Source organism: Cyprinus carpio, chromosome A15 (assembly GCF_018340385.1).
Source record: "Cyprinus carpio isolate SPL01 chromosome A15, ASM1834038v1, whole genome shotgun sequence".
Classification (NCBI taxonomy): domain Eukaryota; kingdom Metazoa; phylum Chordata; class Actinopteri; order Cypriniformes; family Cyprinidae; genus Cyprinus; species Cyprinus carpio.
The window spans coordinates 13,508,980-13,530,159 of record NC_056586.1 but is presented as its reverse complement, the minus strand read 5'-3'; the positions used below and the strand labels follow the sequence as shown (position 1 = coordinate 13,530,159).

The 21,180-nt window shown below is 36.0% G+C and overlaps 1 protein-coding gene across 1 annotated transcript in view; it reads left to right on the top strand.

The window, feature by feature from the left end:
- LOC122147696 (protein turtle homolog B-like) overlaps positions 1-21,180 on the top strand; it is a 56,058-nt gene that overhangs the window by 21,742 nt on the left and 13,136 nt on the right. The window contains 9 exon segments of the mRNA XM_042771072.1: positions 5,993-6,132; positions 6,135-6,146; positions 10,760-10,877; positions 14,631-14,772; positions 16,104-16,249; positions 17,822-17,964; positions 18,062-18,202; positions 18,761-18,880; positions 18,971-19,121. Coding sequence (XP_042627006.1) covers positions 5,993-6,132; positions 6,135-6,146; positions 10,760-10,877; positions 14,631-14,772; positions 16,104-16,249; positions 17,822-17,964; positions 18,062-18,202; positions 18,761-18,880; positions 18,971-19,121 — 1,113 coding nt within the window.

Sequence of the window (21,180 nt, the reverse complement as noted above, 5' to 3'; positions counted from 1 at the left end):
GGAGATGTCTTCTATGGTGCCAAACTACAGAGGCAAATTTGGGGTAGCTCAAGGCTTTGGTCATGTCATGTTCCTTCCTCTCATTCCATTTGAACATCACATTTTGCCTGATCTATTATTTATGGGCATGGTTCAGCGCCGCTGGAAATATATTATCACCTCTACGGTGAGTGTTTGCATTTTATTAGATGATGAATTTAATACGATCCATTAAGACAATATGTAAACTATCATGATTCACAGCTCGGTAATCATTGCCTGGGGGTCAATATCCAAAAGGCCCTCGGTCGCTTATTAATAGTATCGTAACGCCACTGTAGGCTTAAATCAAGTGCTGATGCAGCAGATTAATTCCAATACTACAGCCTTTGTATTTGGCTGCACTGCATACTGATTCTCACTGTACATCACCTTACATGTATGAGCTGCAGTGGCAGAGGAATTAAAGATAATTATGGCCGTTCTGTCTCTTCTCATGTTGGTAAGAAATCGTTAGTGTATACCGTGTTGGTACGTTGGTGATAAGCAACTCTGTTGGTCCTTTATAGTGTCCATTTATTGAATCACATCCCCAAGTAAGATATGTGTCCATTCAGTGAACAGCAGCAGAGAGGAAGTGATAAAAGTGTGCAGTCAATGATCATGGTCATCCTGGCTGAAACTGCACAGGAGGGATTGAGTGCTTTACTCGAGGAGAGGTACAGGAATATTTGGAAGAAAGGCACTGTTACGTCCCTAAAAAACTTCAAAGATTTTTTTAAGGCAGGAGTTTTTAAACATTTGGATGCAACATAGGATACAGTATTTGCAGGACTCCCTTAAATATAAAGGTAGCTGTATATTTTCATCTATGAAGACTCATTTATACTGTGAAAAATGAAAATAATAATGTGGCAAATATTATCTGGAAAAATATTTACTCTCTATTTGGCACATGATCTTTTTTTCTACCCATTGTTAGATTTTATAAACCTGAAGAGAAATGCTAAACTATGATAAAAAAAAACAAAACAACAAAAGTACTGTTTGAAGTAAACATGAAAAAGAAGTTAGGAAGAGAGCAGTACTCGCTGTTTTCATCTGTGAAGTAAATAGTCAGATATATGGCAATGAGTACATGTTTGCTGCAGTGATGTACGTAGTTTGCTTATTTGTATCTCTGCGTTCAGTTATGTTGATTATTCATTGTGAAATGAAGCAGCACCTGATATTTATTTGGCTGCTGTCAGATGTTGAGGTGTCATCCACAGGATGGTATAATTAGCACAGCACTGTCTGCTCTACGTAAGCACAGGATTTTTGAATATTTAACATATGCTTGTGAGGTAAGACTCATGCATATTCCAAACTTCAAACAATGACACCAGCAAGGGTAACAGTCTGCTGCACCTCGCGTCCATGTTAAAGGTCCACAGCCGTTCCCTTGCAGAAATCACTGTGACTTATTTGGAAAGTGCACAGTAGCCGTTTCTCCATTTCAGAGCTGCGGCGGGCGGGAGAGCGAGTGAGCGAGAGGCACGAGTAAAGGGTGTATTATTGCATGTGGGGTGCGTGTTTGTGTATGTGTGTGTTTTTGGCCCAGGGTGAATGAGTTCAGTGTCTGCCTCGTCTTTTTTCAGCCAGAGAAATGTCACCTGTGCAGCTGTGGCGGGTGGCGCTTGTGCGAACATCTGTGAGGGTTTATTTCACGGCATCCTATTTCCTCTTTACTGCTGCAGAGGCCATTCATGCCCTCCCTCGTTTGCATTCACGGTCAGTTCAGAGGTTCACTCAGTCACGTCCCCTCACATGCACACACAGTCCTGGCCCTTAGGTGCTTTCCGAAATGTCAATATCAGTGATTGCGGTGTGTAGATGGTGTGTGGTTTTTATATGTCGTCAGGACGTTTTACAATAAAGTGCATATAATAGCCTTTTGGCTAAATGGCTCATGGTCGGATTTGCAAACAATGCAGCTTTGAATCTAAATGACATAATGCGTGCTTGAAATTCACTACATTTGCTTTGATTGCGGATGTGTGAGTGACCTGCAGCCATGGCAGTCTTTGAAAAAGGTTTATATTGCTTCTCCCAGTAAGTTTTTATGGCATATAACAATTTTATGACTTTTAATAAGCATGCATTATCATGCCTTTAAAAATTATCCTCTAAGGAATTGTCAAATAGCTGACTTGGTAATTTTGTAATTAAATGCTTTATGTGCATTTATTATCTGGATACTTGAAAGTCTTCTTGTAGGAAATAATATATAAATCATAAAATGTAAACTCAAAAATCAGTTTTATAATCGCCAACCTTTTGCTTGCTCTTATTGTTTGATATTCCTTTTCCACCAAAATGGTGCAGCCCGCTTTTTCATGGACTGAATAATAATGCTTATATAATAACACTTTTTATGCCAAAATAGCTTGTCAAAACTTGTAAACTTATATTTTGTATAGTTAGAAAATTCACTCATATTAAATGTATAGGCTAAGTCTAAAAAAATCTAAAGTTAGGTGTTTTTCATATTTGTAAGAAAAATAATTAGTTAAAATGCAATATTTATCTCTCATTTGAAAATGTATTAATTAATTGATGTACGATCTTAATTGACTTAATTTAACATCTAACTAAAAAAACCAAAATTAACTCATGGGTTTAATTGGTACTTTGGCACCATTTAAGCAAATAGGCCCACGTAATGATTTATTCACAAAATATATATATATAAAAAAAATTGATTTTAAAGAAGTAAAACATTAATATATTTACAGGGAAGTATTTAAAAAAATAATAAGTTTTAGCGCCTGTACCAATAATATTCAATATGAAAAAAATACAGTATGCAAAGCACAACACTTTTGCCGTGCCAACATGATAAAGGTTTTTTTTTTTTGTCATTTGTCATCTAAATATAGTTGTAAATTAATGTACAGTAGGAAGTAAGATAACGTAAAATGTTAGTAAGGTAAAAGCACAGTGAGTGTTCCACAGTGAGTTCCACAATGGTTCCACAGTGAGTAATGGTAAAAGTTAATTTATTAAAATAATTTGCTCTACAAAACAATTTATGATTTCTTTATTTGTAAATTAATGTGAAATGAATCCTAAAACATTTAGCGTTTCTAGTTCACATGCTTAATTCTTCGGCAGTCTATCTTTCAGTAAGGCTAGTGGTTTGACCTTGAGATTAGCTTTGTGCACAATTCAATAAAACTGATCAAAATTTATATAAAATGTTAAAGTACTATTTGTTCATACACAAAAAAAAAACAAGTCATGTATCTCTTATTTGAAATAATATCAAAGTATTTAACAAAGACATGGCTGAAAATTGCAGAAATGTGTTGATTTCTGAAGGGTCCCGAAACACCAAAGTTTTTGGGAGTCTTTGTGGGAGGTCACCTGAGACAGCATGCACATGGGTGGGGCTAACTCAACACTGGCAAATCTGATTGGTATGCAATAAAAAATCTCAGGTAAGTAAAAAAAAGTTCAAATGATGACCGGCATAAAATATGATTTTTTTTTTCTTTTTGAGCTTAAAGGGTACATGGGCTTAATGGGCTACACTTACCCTAAATAAAATTGAATTGCATTTTAATTGCATTTTTAATTGTTTTATCTTTTGCGCAGTTGAGTTTTGGGTCACACTTTATTTTAAGGTCCAATTCTCACTATTAACAAACCATTAACTATGACTTTTGCCTCAACAGACTCCTTGTTTGCTGCTTATTAATGCACTGTAAAACCTGGTAAGTTAAGAATACTCAAAACATTTGTGGAAACTTATTGTCTTAAAATAATTGAGTAAACAAACTCATTTTTTTAAGTTAATAAAGCTTAAAAATTTTATGACAAGAGGGGCGGGGCTGAGAGCCATGGTAGCCAATGCTAATGCTAATAAGCAACTAGTTAACAGTGAGAATTGCTCCCTATACTAAAGTGTGACCGAGTTTTGTTTTGTTCATTTTAGCTTTGTTTAGCTTTTTATTTTTCACTGCCTAGTTTTGGTTTTTGCAAAATTGTTTTGTTTTGCACCGAGTAGTTTTGTGCAGTCAAATTTTGTTTTGCACAATATGGTTTTGTTTTGCACATTCTGTTTTTGTTTGGAACAGTCAGGTTTTGTTTTTGGCTCAATCTAATTTTGTTTTGCGCAATTTAGTTTTGTTTTGAGCAGCCTAGTTTTGTTTTATATCAGTCACTGTCCATCACTATTCAATGTGCATCACTATGCACCATTCAATGTACAGATTCTAGTTGCATCAAAGATATGAATACTCATTCACACTGTGTAAGCTTATCTTAAAAGTTTTGTAAGAATCACTGGTGTTCATTGGTATTCAGACTGCTCCACTTGTCCAAAAGCGTCTTTGTTGGGGCAGGTGCTGTCTGGCCTCACAAGGGCAGAAAGTTTGACAGCCCTGGTTTCCTGTAGCCGCGATATTAGCATCCACTTGTGTATGGATCTTATGTGGTCAGTGGCTGTTCTTCCTGCCCGCGTGTACCCAGCAGGTGTCAGCTGGGCAGATGTACCCGCTCGGAGAACAGTAATGGCACTGTGGAGATGCTCAGGTCATCACACAGCCCCCCTTCATCAGTGACACTCGTCTCTCTCAGAACATCCTGCCCATCCCCACAGATCATTAGCTTCTGATACTAAACGCCAATCCAAACCACAATAGTGAGGCCTTGTGGTTAAACATCTGAGCTGGTAACTTAAAGGTTGCAGGTTTGAACCCACAGTGGATCAGATATCACCACTGTGCCCTTGTGCAAGAAATAATTCAGCCAAAATATGGAAAAATTAGTCATTTACTCATTTATTTTTTTCTTCTACAGAACACAAAGATATTTTGAAGAATATCTTAAGAACCATTCACATAAAGAACGATATCTATAAATGATAACTATATGAGTGTCCACACCTGCACTGGACAGTATTGTTCTGTTTATTCTAAGCGCACAGCATTTTTGTGCTTCAAAAACATAGAACATGATGGAGTGAATTTTTAGAATTTGGATTATTTATAACTCAAATAATGTGAGATATGACATATGATAATATAGTGGAGGTGCTTTAAAGGCGATGCATATAAAACACAACTTTTCTGAAAAGGTTTTTACTGTGAAAACCGCTTGACAAGCTGTCAAGCACATTAATTAGCACTGCCTCTAAAAATATCAAAACTAAAAAAAGATGCATGAAAAAAATCTAATGAATTAGTCAACCCTCAACTGCAGACTAGTCTGTGGTTGGATTAGTTGACTATTGTGACTCATCCTTAGGGAACATATATTTTTAGAGATTTGATGCTGATCTCAGCAAGACGTTTTGGGCTATATATTCTTCTCCCTTGTGTTTAGCCTGCAACAGATTGCAGTGAGAATGCAAAAGCTCATGGTAGGCACAGATGGACAGATGTTCAGAGGCTATTAATTGCTTGCTTTGTTTGTTTTTTCACCAGGTGTTTGCGCTGTTGAAAGCAAAACTGCTATAGGCTAATGGTGACCCACATGCAGAGGAAGTTAGGATTTCATTGCTGAAAGTGTGCAATGCGTACTCCTAGAGACTTGTATTATGACTTGATAGATAGGTACACATAAGAATGATTATGCAGAATTATGCTGAAATGGAATAATCATCATTCACAAAGCTCTACACATCCAGATGTGACGATTGATGGCAAAACAATGACTTTCATTAAAAAAAAGGCCTGACTCACATCATAAAGACTTGGCATTGGGTGACTAAACAACCACCTAGCAATCACGTAGAATACCTTGCAACTGCATCATGTTTAAAAATGTAAAAAAGCTATGCAGATTGCATTGACATGTTGCATGGATGTTCTGGATGAATGTGACACTACAGAGATACTGGTAGTTCTTGTCCTCTGTTTCTGCAGCCGCTGTCGTCTCACACGCTCACCATGGGGACTGAGCATGTAAGAGTATTAAATATAAAAGAATCTGGACTCAACTTGTCCTGTCTTTGTTTCTGTCCCAGCGCCCCCTATGTTCACGGACACGCCACCTCAGTACGTTGAGGCGAGGGAGGGTGGCAGCATTACTCTGACCTGCACTGCCTTCGGAAACCCCAAGCCGGTGGTCACCTGGCTGAGAGACGGGGATCAGCTGACCAGCACAGCAAGAAATACACGGTAACTGTGTTCTGGTTTAATATTTTTTTTTCTTAATCAGTGTTTTTGACTTGTTTTTCCATTAAAAATATCTCAAAACAAGATCAATTTACTTGAGCAAACTACATACATGTTAAGACTAGTATTTAGAAAATACATACTGTTCATAAGTTTGGGGTCAGTAAGATATTTTTTTGAATTAATACTTTTATTTAGCAAGTATGCATTACATTTTATAAAAGTGACAAGAATGTTACAAAAGATTTCAATAGAAAAGAACTTACTTTTTCATCAGAGAATCCTGAAAAACTGGATTTTCACATTTTCCACAAAAATACTAAGCAGCACAATGTTTCCGCCATGGGATAAAAAAATGTAACTGCAACTTTTTATCTCACAATCTATACTTTTTTTTTTTTTCTCAGAACTGTAGGATATAAACTCCGGAATGCAATAAATGTCTGATTGCAATAATGTTAGAATTCAGAATTGTGAGAAAAAATAAGAATTATGAAATAAAAAGTCACAATTACCTGTTTTATTTTTATTCTTTGGTGGAATTAATTAAGAGATATAAAGTTGTTTGTGAGAAAATAGTCAGATTTTTTTTTATTTGAATAGCTTTTTTATCTCACATTTTTACTTTTCCTCGGAATTGCAAGTTATTTAAAATATTATTAAATATTTTTTAAAATCTTTTTTTTTTATCTGTCCCGTGGTGGAAATGGGCTTTCAAAGCTTTCAGCATTGATAATAAATGTTTTCGAGCACCTAATCAGCATATTAGAATGATTTCTGAAGGATCACCTGACACTGAAGACTGGAATAATGACTGCTGAAAATTCTGCTTTGCAGTACAGGAATAAATCGCATTTTAAAGTGTATTCAAATAGAAAACAGGTATTTTTGATTGTAATAATATTTCACAATATAACTGTATGTGCCTAGGTGAGCATAATATATTACATTTAAAATATTTAAACATTTTAAAAAATGTAGAGGTTAATGCACAAACCAAGCAAATAAAAAAATGAGATGAAACCTCATTCTATATATATTATCTGAATTATATTCTATTGTATTATATTGTATTGTATTGGACTATATAATTAGGTCAGTTGAGCTTGTTTTAAAGATGTTTACTAGATAATAAAGCAAAACTAAATGTGTGTGAAAAAAAAACAGATGTAGCACTTTCATTTTGGTTAACTGCTGCCTTGAGAGACAATGTCATTTTTGTTTCCAAATATAGCCAGTATGAATTTAGCCTAGCCATGAATTTGATCCGCAGTGAATTGTACTGTCTCATTTTTCTTTTTTTTTAAATGGAAGCATGAATCATCACTAGCTATTTGTAAGAAAAGGCTCTGTTAGTCGGGGCCCGCGTCGGGGGTCTGACAGTTGAAGAGCACACGCCTGCAGTGGGAATGGAGAAAAAAACTGACAAGCGCGTTTCCAACTTACACTGCATGCAGGCTGCGAGGGAAGAGGCGGCGAGGATTTGACAGAACAGGCAGTCAGTCTGGCTCCAGTAGGCATTGCCTCTCAGCACATCAGAGGAGCCATCCCTGAGGAAACAGACAAATAAAAGACAAGAGAGACAGTGTAGCTGCTTCTGTCTTACATCTGAATGTGCATTTTCATGTGTCTTAGACTAGCCACCTGCACCGCCTATGTTAGCCGCGTTTGTCTTGTTCCACATTTCCCAGCGTGTTTTGGTCACAGCTAGCATTTACACAAGGCGTGTTTGAGTGCCATTTGCCGTATTCTGCCTGCCACACTTGCTCACTGGCGATTGATGAACAGGAAGTGATGGCTGGCTGCTGTTTTTCTTTCATGACTGCTCTTAGCAAGGTTACGCTCCAGCCCCGTGGCTGCTCTTATCCTCCTTCACTCCACGCCACTGCAGCGTATTCCCTAAAGGTCACATTTGTGATGTCTTGGAGATGGTGTAGAGCCTGTGAAATCCCACATAAAAGTATTTGCATGTCTTTTGAATGTGCTTGCATTATATAACAAAATAGCAAGCACACTGGTGTTTATTAAAATATATTATATTATAAACTTTTTAAGTAAAACATTCATAATTATTATTTAATTATGAATTAATGAATTAAACTGATTATTTGTGAAATTATTTAAAATATTAATAGTTTTTTTTATAATTTATAAAGAATATAGAGAAGTGTGTGTGTGTGTGTGTGTATATATATATATATAAAATTTGTTAAATGTAACAAAATGAATGTTAATTTATATTTTCTTTGAGACGTTGATTAAATTGTTACATTTAATAAATTATTATTTATGATTGTTACAAATATTTATATATATATATATATATATATATATATATATATATATATATATATATATATATATATATATATATATAATTAAAATGTTGCATTTATTATAGTAAATGATTAAATGCTTATGTAATTGTTATTTGAATTATTATTAATGAGCATTTATTACACACACACTCAAACCATGTGGCATTTATTTTAATAAGCTATCTTTTCAAACTAAATATTAATTAAATTGTTACATTTAATAAATTATAATTTATTAATATTACAATTATTGTTTTAATTAAAATATTTAAATGATTATTAAGTAGTATTAAATGTCACATGTAACAAGTTATTATTATTATAATTGTTATTGTATGTTTTAGGGAAAAAAAATACATTTACTGTTGCATTTATATAAAATGTCAAACAACGTGATGCATATTTTAATAGATTACCAGCTAACCTTTTAATTAAAAATGCATTTTAAAACATTAGATTTTATTACATATTTTTAAATGTCAAATAGTATTATATAAAAGGAGTCCTAAATTATAAAACAACATTATTTAGAGTTAAAAATAAGTTAAAAATAAATAACAATTTGGGGCCGCTGTATGCTTAATCCCGGACCCTCTGCAGAAACAATCCCACTTGATTTTGATGTCAGTGAATGTGAATGCTGCAGAAGGCTAGGCAATTCCACATCACATTTAGTAAATTGCCCCATGTTCTGTGATTAATCTTGATTTGGCTGCAATTAGATTGTATCAAATCTATATTTAATTATTTCTTCTGTAGGGAGAAAGCACTCAGCTTCAGCTCTTTGCTCATACTTTTTAAAAGCCGTTCCCACTGCTAACCAGCCACAGTCCCAGACATTTACTCAAAAGAAGTGTGTCGTGACCTCACCTTTGAGAACAGTGCTGAGGAGGCTGGTGGTCCTCCATTATTTTCCCTGCTTCCATGGCTAGAAGTTAGAGAAATGGAGGAATGCGCTGAAGGAATACACACGCTAAAGAGCAAGAGGCACAGATGTCTCATCTCGATGCGCAGAGCTTGTTTCTCACCCTGCCCTCCTCCACAGCAGTGTGTGTTTAAATGAAGCTCTCTGCACACACACTGTGTTTGAGAGAGTTTATTACCTGCTCTCGTCTGGGTCATCAGTGTGATGTGACTGTCAGTGACAGGATGGTGATGGAACAGGCCGGGAGGATTGTGTCAACCTTCCAGTGGGACTTGACACACCTTGGGATATTGTGTGGGAGGAACAATAAGGCCAGTCTCCTCTGGCTAAAGCTATCGACGTGCAGGGAATAAGATTCAACCCACTCCTTTTCCAAAATATCCTGTCAGGAACCTATGCAGTATTTCATGTCATCCATGTGTTGTTCAGGAAGATACAGCTGCACTTTCAAGCTCAGATGGGGATTTTTAAAATGTGCTATAACATTCAATTAAAATATAAATTTTAAACTATTTTATAAATTTACTTGTTTAACCATTTTATAGCAACATATATATATATATATATATATATATATATATATATATATATATATATATATATATATATATATAATTCTAGGAATACTTTGGTTTTGCTTTTATACTTTTGGTTTTATATGCAGCAATAAATGCATAATAAATTACTTTTTTTGTTTTAATGCAGGGATTTTCAAACTTTTTGATGACAAGGACCTTAAAATAATTAATTTCACACACAAAGACCCATTTATGCCGTGTATAAAAATATAACCATTAAAATTTTGAAGACGGTATGTTAAAAATTTGTGCTGTCAGTTTCCAACCAGACTTTAGAAAGTATGGAGCCCCGCACATGACAAGCATGATTTACTAATTCGTTCCCTTGTTTTAAGTAAATTGTGTGGATAGGAAGTAGAACAAATTATTATTTCTTGCACATGATTTACTTAAAATGTGGGAACAAATTTGTAAATTGTGCACAATTTTTTATTTTTTTTTTCCACTGCATGTCATGTGCGTGGCTCCATAAAGAAAGCACAAAATGAGAAGAAATTTAATTTAATTCAATGTACATATTATTTGAAAATTTATATTATATTATATTATATTATATTATATTATATTATATTTTATTATATTATATTATATTATATTATATTATATTATTAAAAATTATCTCAAAATTTCTTTGGATGCTTTTGGCCCCTAAAGTCCTCATGGGAAGAAAATGAGGTGTAAAGAGCTCAATGCATATTAGCGACATGCTAAATCAACTAGTTACCACACTGATTTTTGACCATTGTGACTTTTTTTTTGTGTAACCCATGTTTAATACTTATACTGTTTCTACAGGTGAGTGACGGCAGTCTGACGGTGCAGGCCATCACTCGGGAGGACCGGGGGGCCTACAGCTGCCGTGCCCACAGTGACCAGGGGGAGGCGCTACACACCACCCGCCTTCTGGTGCAAGGTGAGCATCCACAGATTGAGATGTCTGTGTAGCAACACATATCCATTTACTTTCCTTCTCCAGCTAAGAGATACATACACAACAAACAGGCGCATCTATATACGAAAAAACAACCAGTACTGATAGTCGGGAGAAGCCAGCAAACGTCCTTCACTATCAATATTTGTCCTTTTACTCACTACTGTGATCATCACGTCCCGTCAATACTAGGTGCAAAGATGCAAAGCCTTCGTTGATCCCTGGTTAATTAGTCTCTTTCAGTGAAACTGTGTATGGACACATCAGTGTGGTCAAAGTCTGGCCTTTTACGTCTCGTCACTCTAAGCACATCTGCCGCAGTCAATACGCTCAGTCCGCTCCATCTGTATAGATCACTTCCTGTCACTCAGCTCCTGATGGAGCCTTCCAGTAGAAGCTGTTTACAGCCCTGCTCAGACCGATGGAAGTGATATACTGCAGGTTTACAGTTACCGCTTGTGCCTTGTACATTCTCCCTCTCCTTCAGAGAGGCTTGTTGATTTATTCACCTGTAGTTCACATGAGGATCATGTATATCTTTCTCATAACTGCTCATTTAAACCCTCACTGAAAAGATCAGTTAGCATTAAATTCTACACTGGTCAGGCTAATTTGTGTTATCTCTCCAGTTCTGCTCAGTATACCAAAGTAGGCAACTGAAAGTGAGAAAATGTATTATGATTTCAAATATATCTGACAGTTCTGATCTGGGGGGGTTGCATGTTTTGGTAGATCATATTTGTGAAATGAAAATTAATAATTATGACAAAAAGTCAAAATTGTGATACTATGTCATATTATTATGAGATATAGAAGTAGACATTTAGAAATTATGAGATACTCATTATGACATAAAATGACAAAATGTCAAAAGTATACTATGAATAATAATTCTGAAATTTTTATCTAAATTTCGACTTTTTATACCATGACTTAAAAAGTCTTAATTATGGCATGTTGTAGTTGGGACATAAAAAGTCAAAAGTATGAGATACTAAGTCATAAAGTAATCATGACATATAACATAAATATGACTTATCTCATACTTCTGACCTAAAATTTGAAAGATCTCATACTTTTGATATAAATGTTGAAAATTGATAAAGTTATAATAATTTCATAACTGACTTATCTAAATTTTGACTTTCTGTTATGATTTCTACTTTTTATCTCATAATTATGACTTAGTTTGTCATAGACTTTTATAATTATTACTTAGTATATCATAATTTTGACTTTTTTCTTATAATTACAGTACGACTTAGTATGTCATAGTTTTGACTTTTTATGTTATAATTTAGACTGTTATAATTTATCGCATAATTATGACCCATTATCTCATAATTTATATATGAATGATAATCTCATAATTTTGACATTTTATCTAATAACTGACTTTTTATGTCATAATTATGATTTACCAAGGCATTTGTTCTTGTCAGTGTCAGAAATGGGCTTCCATACCTTTTGGCCTGGCTGTTGAAAGTTAAAATATAATGAATTAAAGGGAAAAATTCCACCATCGACAAGCTGGTCCATTTAAGTCATGGATCAACTGCCACCTGGAAAATGATCTGCCTGTCTTGTCTCCTTCATGATGGATATGAGGAGATCTGTTTGATAAGTATGTGAGATTCATGCACAAGCAAACAGAATAATCGTTGTTCGCTCTGATTCAGCACCTGGTACTGGTAGCACAGTCTCTCCCCATATGGCCTCTGCGTTAGTACAGAATGATGAAGTGGTTCAGTTTATTATCCATGGACTGTGTACAGTATGACAGCAAACATGAGCAAGCTGTCTGTCATTGGCTTTGTGGCTTTCACTGCAATCAGATTTATGGCAGTGGAGCATGGCTGTGAGTACAGAGCAGCAGCTAACACACTTCCTGCACTGGGAAACAGAATTTAGAGGATGCTTGTGATCACAAAGCACCAGGAAACATACAGGATACGTGGAGCTTCTTGTCTATGCTCTCTTCATTATCTGCTAAGGGCTGGCTGATATATACTGAATATTAACAACATATTTGTGATGATTTACTGGTGATCTAAAATGAAGCAATGCCTTGAATATCACAATCATTTTAATGCAGGACTTTAAAAAACATTAAAAAAAATTCCCAGATTAGTAAATACTAAATAATATAAAATCACAAACACAAAGACCACAATTTATACTGTGTGTACAATAATACCTTTGAAATTATAAAGAGATCTTCCTTCTTGACATCTTTCTTCTGCCTATCATTAAAGCAATTTTTATTAGTATTTAATATAAGCCTGTCAATAGAATGATAACAGTGATTTTACCTCATGATTTCATAAATATCTTGGTAGCTTTGATAACCCTAAAAACATCCTTAAACACATTTTTTTTCAGCCATAAACACTGAAACGAAACTGAATCCAAACTGAATATCTGATCATCTGACACATTGAGATATATTTTAGCTATATCGTCTGCCCTACCTGAAGGTTGGAGTGATTTCGAAGAGGATCGTCTGCTCTTGTCTGAGTACCAACGAGTCAGATGGAGACACATATGAACTGTGCCGAGCCAAAATTGCCTTGGCCATGAGCTGTTTTGTTTAGTAAACTAGCAATATTGTTTTTACAAAAAGCAATATTCTCATGAAGCCTCTGGAGAGGCACTCTAGTTGAAACCTGCTTCAATAACATGAGCGCAAGCAACGCCAGGGATATTTTTAGATGCTTTCAAGTGATGCCTTTTGCGATTTCATTTTAATAAGCAAAGCTGCGCTACTGTCAGTAATCCCCTTAGATGCCGTGTCATTTACTGCACATTAAGGAAACATCCAGGAAGCTCTCAGCATAGTCCACACATTAAGATTAGAAGATATTTCACAGCTAGTCATGGGTTTGTTTGTGCTAAGAGCAGCATTCATGCTGTATCTTTCTGCAGAGCAGCCACAAATCTCACAGCGGTCCGAGTGTCACGACAGTATTCCTGTCTACCCACACGTCTAATTAAAAGTCTATTGGCAATTTCAGTGACAGCCTCGTGTGGGAAGGATAATATTCTCTGTGGGAAGGCCTGACAGTAGTATCCTTGCTGTCTTTATTAGACAGGTTTATATACATGGAGGAGAATTAGGATAATTGCGAGTAATACCACATCTGTGGCATGCAGTTGATTACTACAGACAATAATTCCTTCCCTTGTGTACATAAACAAAAATTAAATGTATTTGCAGTAAATTTGTAAACATCCAAACGGTCTGTTAATCTTGCTAGCCAAAGCTAGATAAAATTAAGCTGAAAGCTAGATAGTTGTCATCAGTTTAAAAATTTAATAATGTATGAAAGCCTGTTTCCACCTTAGAGAAATCTCACAAATATGTCTTTTTTTTTCAGAACTATCACTTTATATATCATAATTGTGACTTAATCTCACAAATATGTCCATATATCATAAACATCAACATTTTATCTTACAGATGTGTCTTTCTCATTGAAAATTTATATATCACAAATGTAAATTTACTTTCAACTTTATCTTGTAATTGCACACGACTGTACAATTGCGGCTTTCTCATTATTGTGACTTTATATCTAACAGTTGCAATTTTATTTCTTATAATTATGACTTTATATCTCAGAACTGGGACTTTATATCTCAAAAAAGTCTCATAATTGCTTCCCTCACGATTTCAACTTAACTTACAGTTCTTATTAGTTAAAACGATAACTCTAATTTTTGTGCCTCCACCAGGTCCTCCATACATCGTGTCACCACCTGAGAACATCACTGTTAACATATCCCAGAATGCCCAATTTACGTGCCAAGCAGAGGCGTATCCTGGCAACCTGACCTACACCTGGTACTGGGAGGAGGACAACGTCTACTTCAAGAAGTAAAGTTATGATCGAGTTCACTACTGTGCCAAGTCTCAAAGTCTTTAATACACATATATTTGTGTATCTGTCTGTGTGTGTGTGTGTGTGTATCTGTCGGTTTTAGATTAGAGTCACATATATTTTTGGACCCAGAATCCCTGAATCTCAAGCCCTCTACAGCTGCATTAAGGCAAATGCTAGCGCAGTGACGCAGAGGCGCACACAGCAGGTTTTTATGCCATGATGGGAACATCTTGTGACACTGTGCTTGTGTCATCACATGCCTAAAAAAGCATGCTGATCATCTGAAGCCGAGCCAGAAGCTGTTCTGACTCCCCCAAGCGTGGCCGTATTGACCCTCTATATGCAGGGCTGTAGTCTGTTCCTCTCTGTGGAAACAGGCCAGAATAATGTTTCGAAATAATGTTTTTTTCCGGTACTATTGAAATGTGAGGAGCGAACCATGTTCATGGGAATTTTTTTTTTTTTTTTTAAATATTTGTATCTTATAGATGACATTATTTTTCATAACTGACTTTAAATCTTATAATCTTGACTTTATACTCACAAATGTGCCTTTATTTCATAATTGCAATTTTATATCTCAAAATGTTATCTAGTTCCCATAATTGCGACTACATTATGCAACTGTAATTTTTTGTTTCTTACAAATGCATATATTTTTTCATAATTGAGATTTTCTCTCGTAATTTCACTCATATCTCATAATTGCCACTTTCTCATAATTGTGCTTTTTCATCTAACAATTGTCACTCTCATAACTTTGACTTTGTCTAACAATTGCAATTTTATTAATCAACATTGTGGCTTTATATTACATTTTTCAAAATGTCATACTTGTGACTTTTTCCTCATACTTGTGCACACTTTTGAGCTGTTTTAACTGAAAGAAACTAGCGTTGACATATTTTTAAATATATCAGTGCCATTGTTTTGTCTCAAGATGCACACCAATAATGTTTTTTTTTTTTTTTTTTCTAAGGAACATTTATAAAAGATACTTAAATGCCTTAATTGAACTTTGGCCTAAACCTGGCTTAGTCTAAGCCCTGACTGTGAAACCAGGCCTTTATCTTACAATTGTAGCTTTAATTCTTGTATTTGTGACTTTAACAGTTTTGACATTTATTTTTCACAAAAAAAGTAAAAAAAAAATCATTTAAAAGTTTCTCACAATTGCCTTTTTTTATTATTCACTCTAAGGCAAAAACAGACTGCCATAATAATGAGACATTGTATCAGCCTCAATTCTTCTCTGTGTACAAACACATTTAATAATTTTTTTCAAACAGATCATCTCTCTTCTCTTCTCTTCTCTTCCCTGCAGTGATCTGAAGCTCCGCGTTCGCATCTTTATTGACGGAACCCTCATTATCTACAGAGTGAAGCCAGAGGATGCTGGGAAATACACCTGCAGCCCTAGTAACAGCCTGGGCATCTCCCCCTCTGCTTCAGCTTACCTGACCGTGCAATGTGAGTTTCACCTTCAACCTCTTAAAGAGCCTGCAGCACCAGGTCTGCGTTTAAAATCTCAGTCTATGTCCTGTGTGCCTTTGAGGTGTTTTATGTCAAGTATACTATCATCAGAGTGGGTAATTGGTGTCTGTCACATACAGGGACAGAGCTATTTACACCCTTTGAGATGCAGTGGTGGCTGCCAGGCATCTCAGATGTTCTAGTTGCTGCCTCTCTCTGGAGGGTTTGATCGCTCGCTTCCATCTGCACCAGGACTCTTGTGGTGCTGCAGGAAGTGGCTGATAAGCCCTGAGTCTGAGCTGCCTCTGTGTCTGTCTGTCTGTCTGTCTGTCTGTCTGTCTGTCTCTCTTGGATAGAGAGACAGAGTGGAGAAGGCTTACTTCCATGAAAAGTGGAATCATGCTAAGCTAATAAAATATATATATTAATTAATTTAGGTTATCATAAGAAATATAATTATTTGTATTGACATCCTTGTCACCATCAACATTTTCTGTTTCAGAGTTTTTAATGAATTTTGAGGGTACTATATATCATTTAATTTTAAATACTATTCATCATATAATTTTATTTGATATTGTATTATATGACACTATATCAATTACATAATTAAGAAATATAATTATTTGTACTGACAACCTTGTCACCGCATAATAAACATTTACACACACACACACACACACACACACACACACACACACACACACACACACACACACACACACACACACAAAGACAAATAAAATTATAAGTGCATTATTTAATTTTTTGCATGTTTTTTTGTCATTATATTATATTACATTATATTATATTATATTATATTATTACATACAAGTCAGCCCTCAGCAGCCCTGTAGATGTAGATGTGTATCTGCCATTAAAAAAACATAATGGTTGACTGCTAATAAAAATATCTGAAGCCAGTAGTGATTGTTACAATAGGAAGAAAATGTAATGTGTAGAGATATGTGTATTGTCTTGAATGTGAATTTTCAGTGGGCAAAAGGCATATAATTCAAAAGCTGGCTTATTTCTCTCAATTTACCACCCAGAACAGTATGTCACAGTGACCCGCTATATCATCACAGCAGAAAAGAGGTCAGGGGTGACAAAGGGGCCTTAATGAATTAACTGAGGGGAAATATAGCTTGGCAGTTTGAAGAGAAAAGAGATTAGCTGTGGAAAAGCACATTATATTGTGTCATATGCAGAGCAGTGGCTGACTGTCTCATTAGCAGCCGCTCCTCTGTGCCGATGGGGTTGTGCTACATCAGTCAGTGACACCCCAGGGCTGCTGCAGGTGAGAGAACTTCACAGGAAGGGCTTTAAATAACACTTACATGTTCTGTTACCACACATCACTAATACAGGCTCCTGAACACTGTGATTTTGCAGTGAAAATTTGGGAGATGTGTTGATTTCGATTTTTATATCTATAACTGCTATGAACCATATTATGATGGCTACAGTTCTTTCAGATATTTTCAGAATGTATTCTATTCTGCGGTACCATAGTTAACATGATTACCCATGTTTCTCATTCCTGTTTGGACTGTATCCTCTCTGCAGACCCCGCCCGTGTTGTGAACATGCCACCTGTCATCTACGCCCCAAGAAAGTTGCCGGGAATCATTCGCTGCCCAGTGGATGCCAACCCCCCAGTTACGTCAGTCCGATGGGAGAAAGATGGCTACCCCCTCAGAATCGAGAAGGTCTATAATGCATGGACATCTAACGTCTCAAATATTAAGACTCTTGACTGTTTGACAACAGTCCAGTTAACTGATTGTGCTCCTCTCTTCCTCACAGTATCCTGGATGGAGTCAGATGGCGGACGGAAGCATTCGGGTGGCAGAGGTCACTGAAGACTCCCTTGGCACCTACACCTGTGTGCCTTACAATGTCCTAGGTACCATGGGACAGTCCCCTCCGGCCACTCTGGTGCTAAAGGTGAGTCAGTGCATCTTAAAGAGCAAGTCATATGGTATTTTAAAGTGTCCTAATATTGTGTTGGAGTCCCCTACAACAGGTTTAAATGCATCCAAGGTCAGAAAACATTATTTTCTCAGAATATACATTCAATATTTAAAAAAAATGTCAATGATTTTGAAACAATTGTTCAAAGCAGTTCTGAGTCTGTAAACTCCTCCCTTCCATAAGCCTACTCTGCTCTGATTGGTCAGCTGGTCAAGTCTATTGTGATTGGTCTTTCCGTATACAATGTGTGTCGGAAACGAAACGCTATTACCATAGTTTTTCGACTCGTTAAGGCAGTTCAGAGTCGACTCTTTCATTTGGAAGACAATATTTTTATTTATCATGCACTTTTTTGATTAACAGCTTTGCAGACTGTCTACACTGAAGGATAGCTACGTTACAAAAATTGCAAAAAATATATTTTTCGAAAACCCATTTGACCTGCTCTTTAATTAAAAATAATCACATTTTCCTTGAATCTTTGAGATACGTTGTTCAGTTTGTGAGGTAAATGTCATCATGTGACCCCAGGACCCCCCTTACTTCAACGTGAGCCCCGGGGGGGAATATCGTCAGGAGGCGGGAAGAGAGCTGGTCATCCCCTGCGCTGCTTCTGGAGACCCTGAGATTCCAACCATCGTATGGAGAAAGGTACTATGACCCACCACAACATTAAGTATAATATTTCCTCTTTCCATAGATAGATAATAATTAACTGTTTATTATTTTGTACTTTGTCAAGTTGGGAAGCCCAGCAGAAGCAAACATAACATCTTACCAAGTGGTAGCTTGCAATTTGTCTCTCTGAGCAAAGAGGATCATGGGGAGTGGGAATGTGTTGCCACCAACGTAGTAACAAGCATCACTGCCAGCACACGCCTTTTTGTAATAGGTAAATCACTCATAACTTACAAATTTCAACACACTGATGTTTCCACATCTCAGAAGAAGAGAAACTGAGAAAAGATCCATCTATCTATCTATCTATCTATCTATCTATCTATCTATCTATCTATCTATCTATCTATCTATCTATCTATCTATCTATCTATCTATCTATCTATCTATCTATCTATCTATCTATCTATCTATCTATCTATCTATCTATCTGTCTGTCTGTCTGTCTGTCTGTCTGTCTGTCTGTCTGTCTGTCTGTCTGTCTGTCTGTTGTAGGGGTGTGTGATATCACGATTTTTGATCGTGGATGATTAAAATTTCTCGACAATATGCTTTTGAAGAAATATCGTAGTATTGCACTACAGCGCACATTCTATCAGTTGCAGTTCTGGCACCTTAGTCTCAATATACTGTACAACTCGACATACATTCACATCAAATGTTAACTCACAGGACACTGCACTTATTCACAATCCCAAAAGTACATTATTTGCATGTGCTTTAAAGTCTTGCTGGTTAAAGATTTCATTTGCTTGCTGTTCTGACATGCACTTTTTTTTGAGCACAGACATCTGAAGCGCACGCACACTAAAAAGTCTGTCAAACAGCACCTGATTACTGCTTTTGTGTTTAGCATAGTTATTACTGTTGTGTTAACACTATGCTAAAGTTACCTTTCATGGCTGATTGTGCTAAAACTGTCAAAAACACAAAATGTTTACATATAAACACAGTTGCTATGTGTAAAGTGAAAGTAAACAGTTTAAAGAAAAAACAGATGTGTGCAGGTCTTAAAGTGACAGCAGACTAATAGTACTAACATGTTGCCGCTTGTCTTTAAAGGGATAGTTCACCCAAAATGTAAAATTCTGTCATTATTTACTCACTCTCATGTTGTCCGAAACCTGTATTAATTTCTTTCTTGAGCTGAACAAAAAAAAAAAATGTAGGAAACCAAACAACTGCTGGTCCCCATTGACTTTGGTAGTAGGGAAAAAGTAGGGAAGTCATTGGGGACCAGCAACTGTTTGATTACCCACATTCTTCAAAATAACTTTTATGTTCAACAGAAGAAACTCAGGTTTAAAACAAAGTGAGAGTGAGTATCTATCTATCTATCTATCTATCTATCTATCTATCTATCTATCTATCTATCTAATGTCTGTCTGTCTGTCTGTCTGTCTGTCTGTCTGTCTATCTATCTATCTATCTACCTCTGTCTGTCTGTCTGTCTGTCTGTCTGTCTGTCTGTCTGTCTGTCTGTCTGTCTGTCTATCTATCTATCTATCTATCTATCTATCTATCTACCTCTGTCTGTCTGTCTGTCTGTCTGACTGTCTATCTGTCTATCTATCTATCTGTCTGTCTGTCTGACTGTCTATCTGTCTATCTATCTGTCTGTCTGTCTGACTGTCTATCTGTCTATCTATCTGTCTGTCTGACTGTCTATCTGTCTATCTATCTATCTGTCTGTCTGTCTGTCTATCTATCTATCTATCCATCTATCTATATATCTATCTATCTATATATATATATATATATATATTTATATATATATATATATATATATCTAGCATTGCACTGTGAAGTAACTTTCATAATTACATTATTTATATTAATTTAATTTAATTTTTGTACTGTACATTTTTGGCACAGGTCAGCACTCAGTGCTCAATTTGGAAGGTTCTTAAAGACACAAAATATGTTAGATATGTGTTTTCTTAACATGTGCCAGATAGGAAGTGTAGGCTAGGACATTACAATTTCCAGCCAAGCAGCACAAGTGAGTCATTACAGTAGGGGGCCGTGTAGCTCGTGGGAGCTCTAACTCAGCTGTCACGTCTGAGAGTTTGCCCTCGAATAACAAGTGATGTGTCAGCGGGCACACAACCTCACACACACACGTTATTTGTTTGGTGATGGACTGGTGTCATGACAGTCTAAAGATTATGCTTAATGAGGGAGCAATTAACAGATCCTCTGCAGCTGCTTGGTGCCGATAAGATATGTGATGGAACTCCTGAACCCATCCTCCACTTCAGTGTCTTCATCGT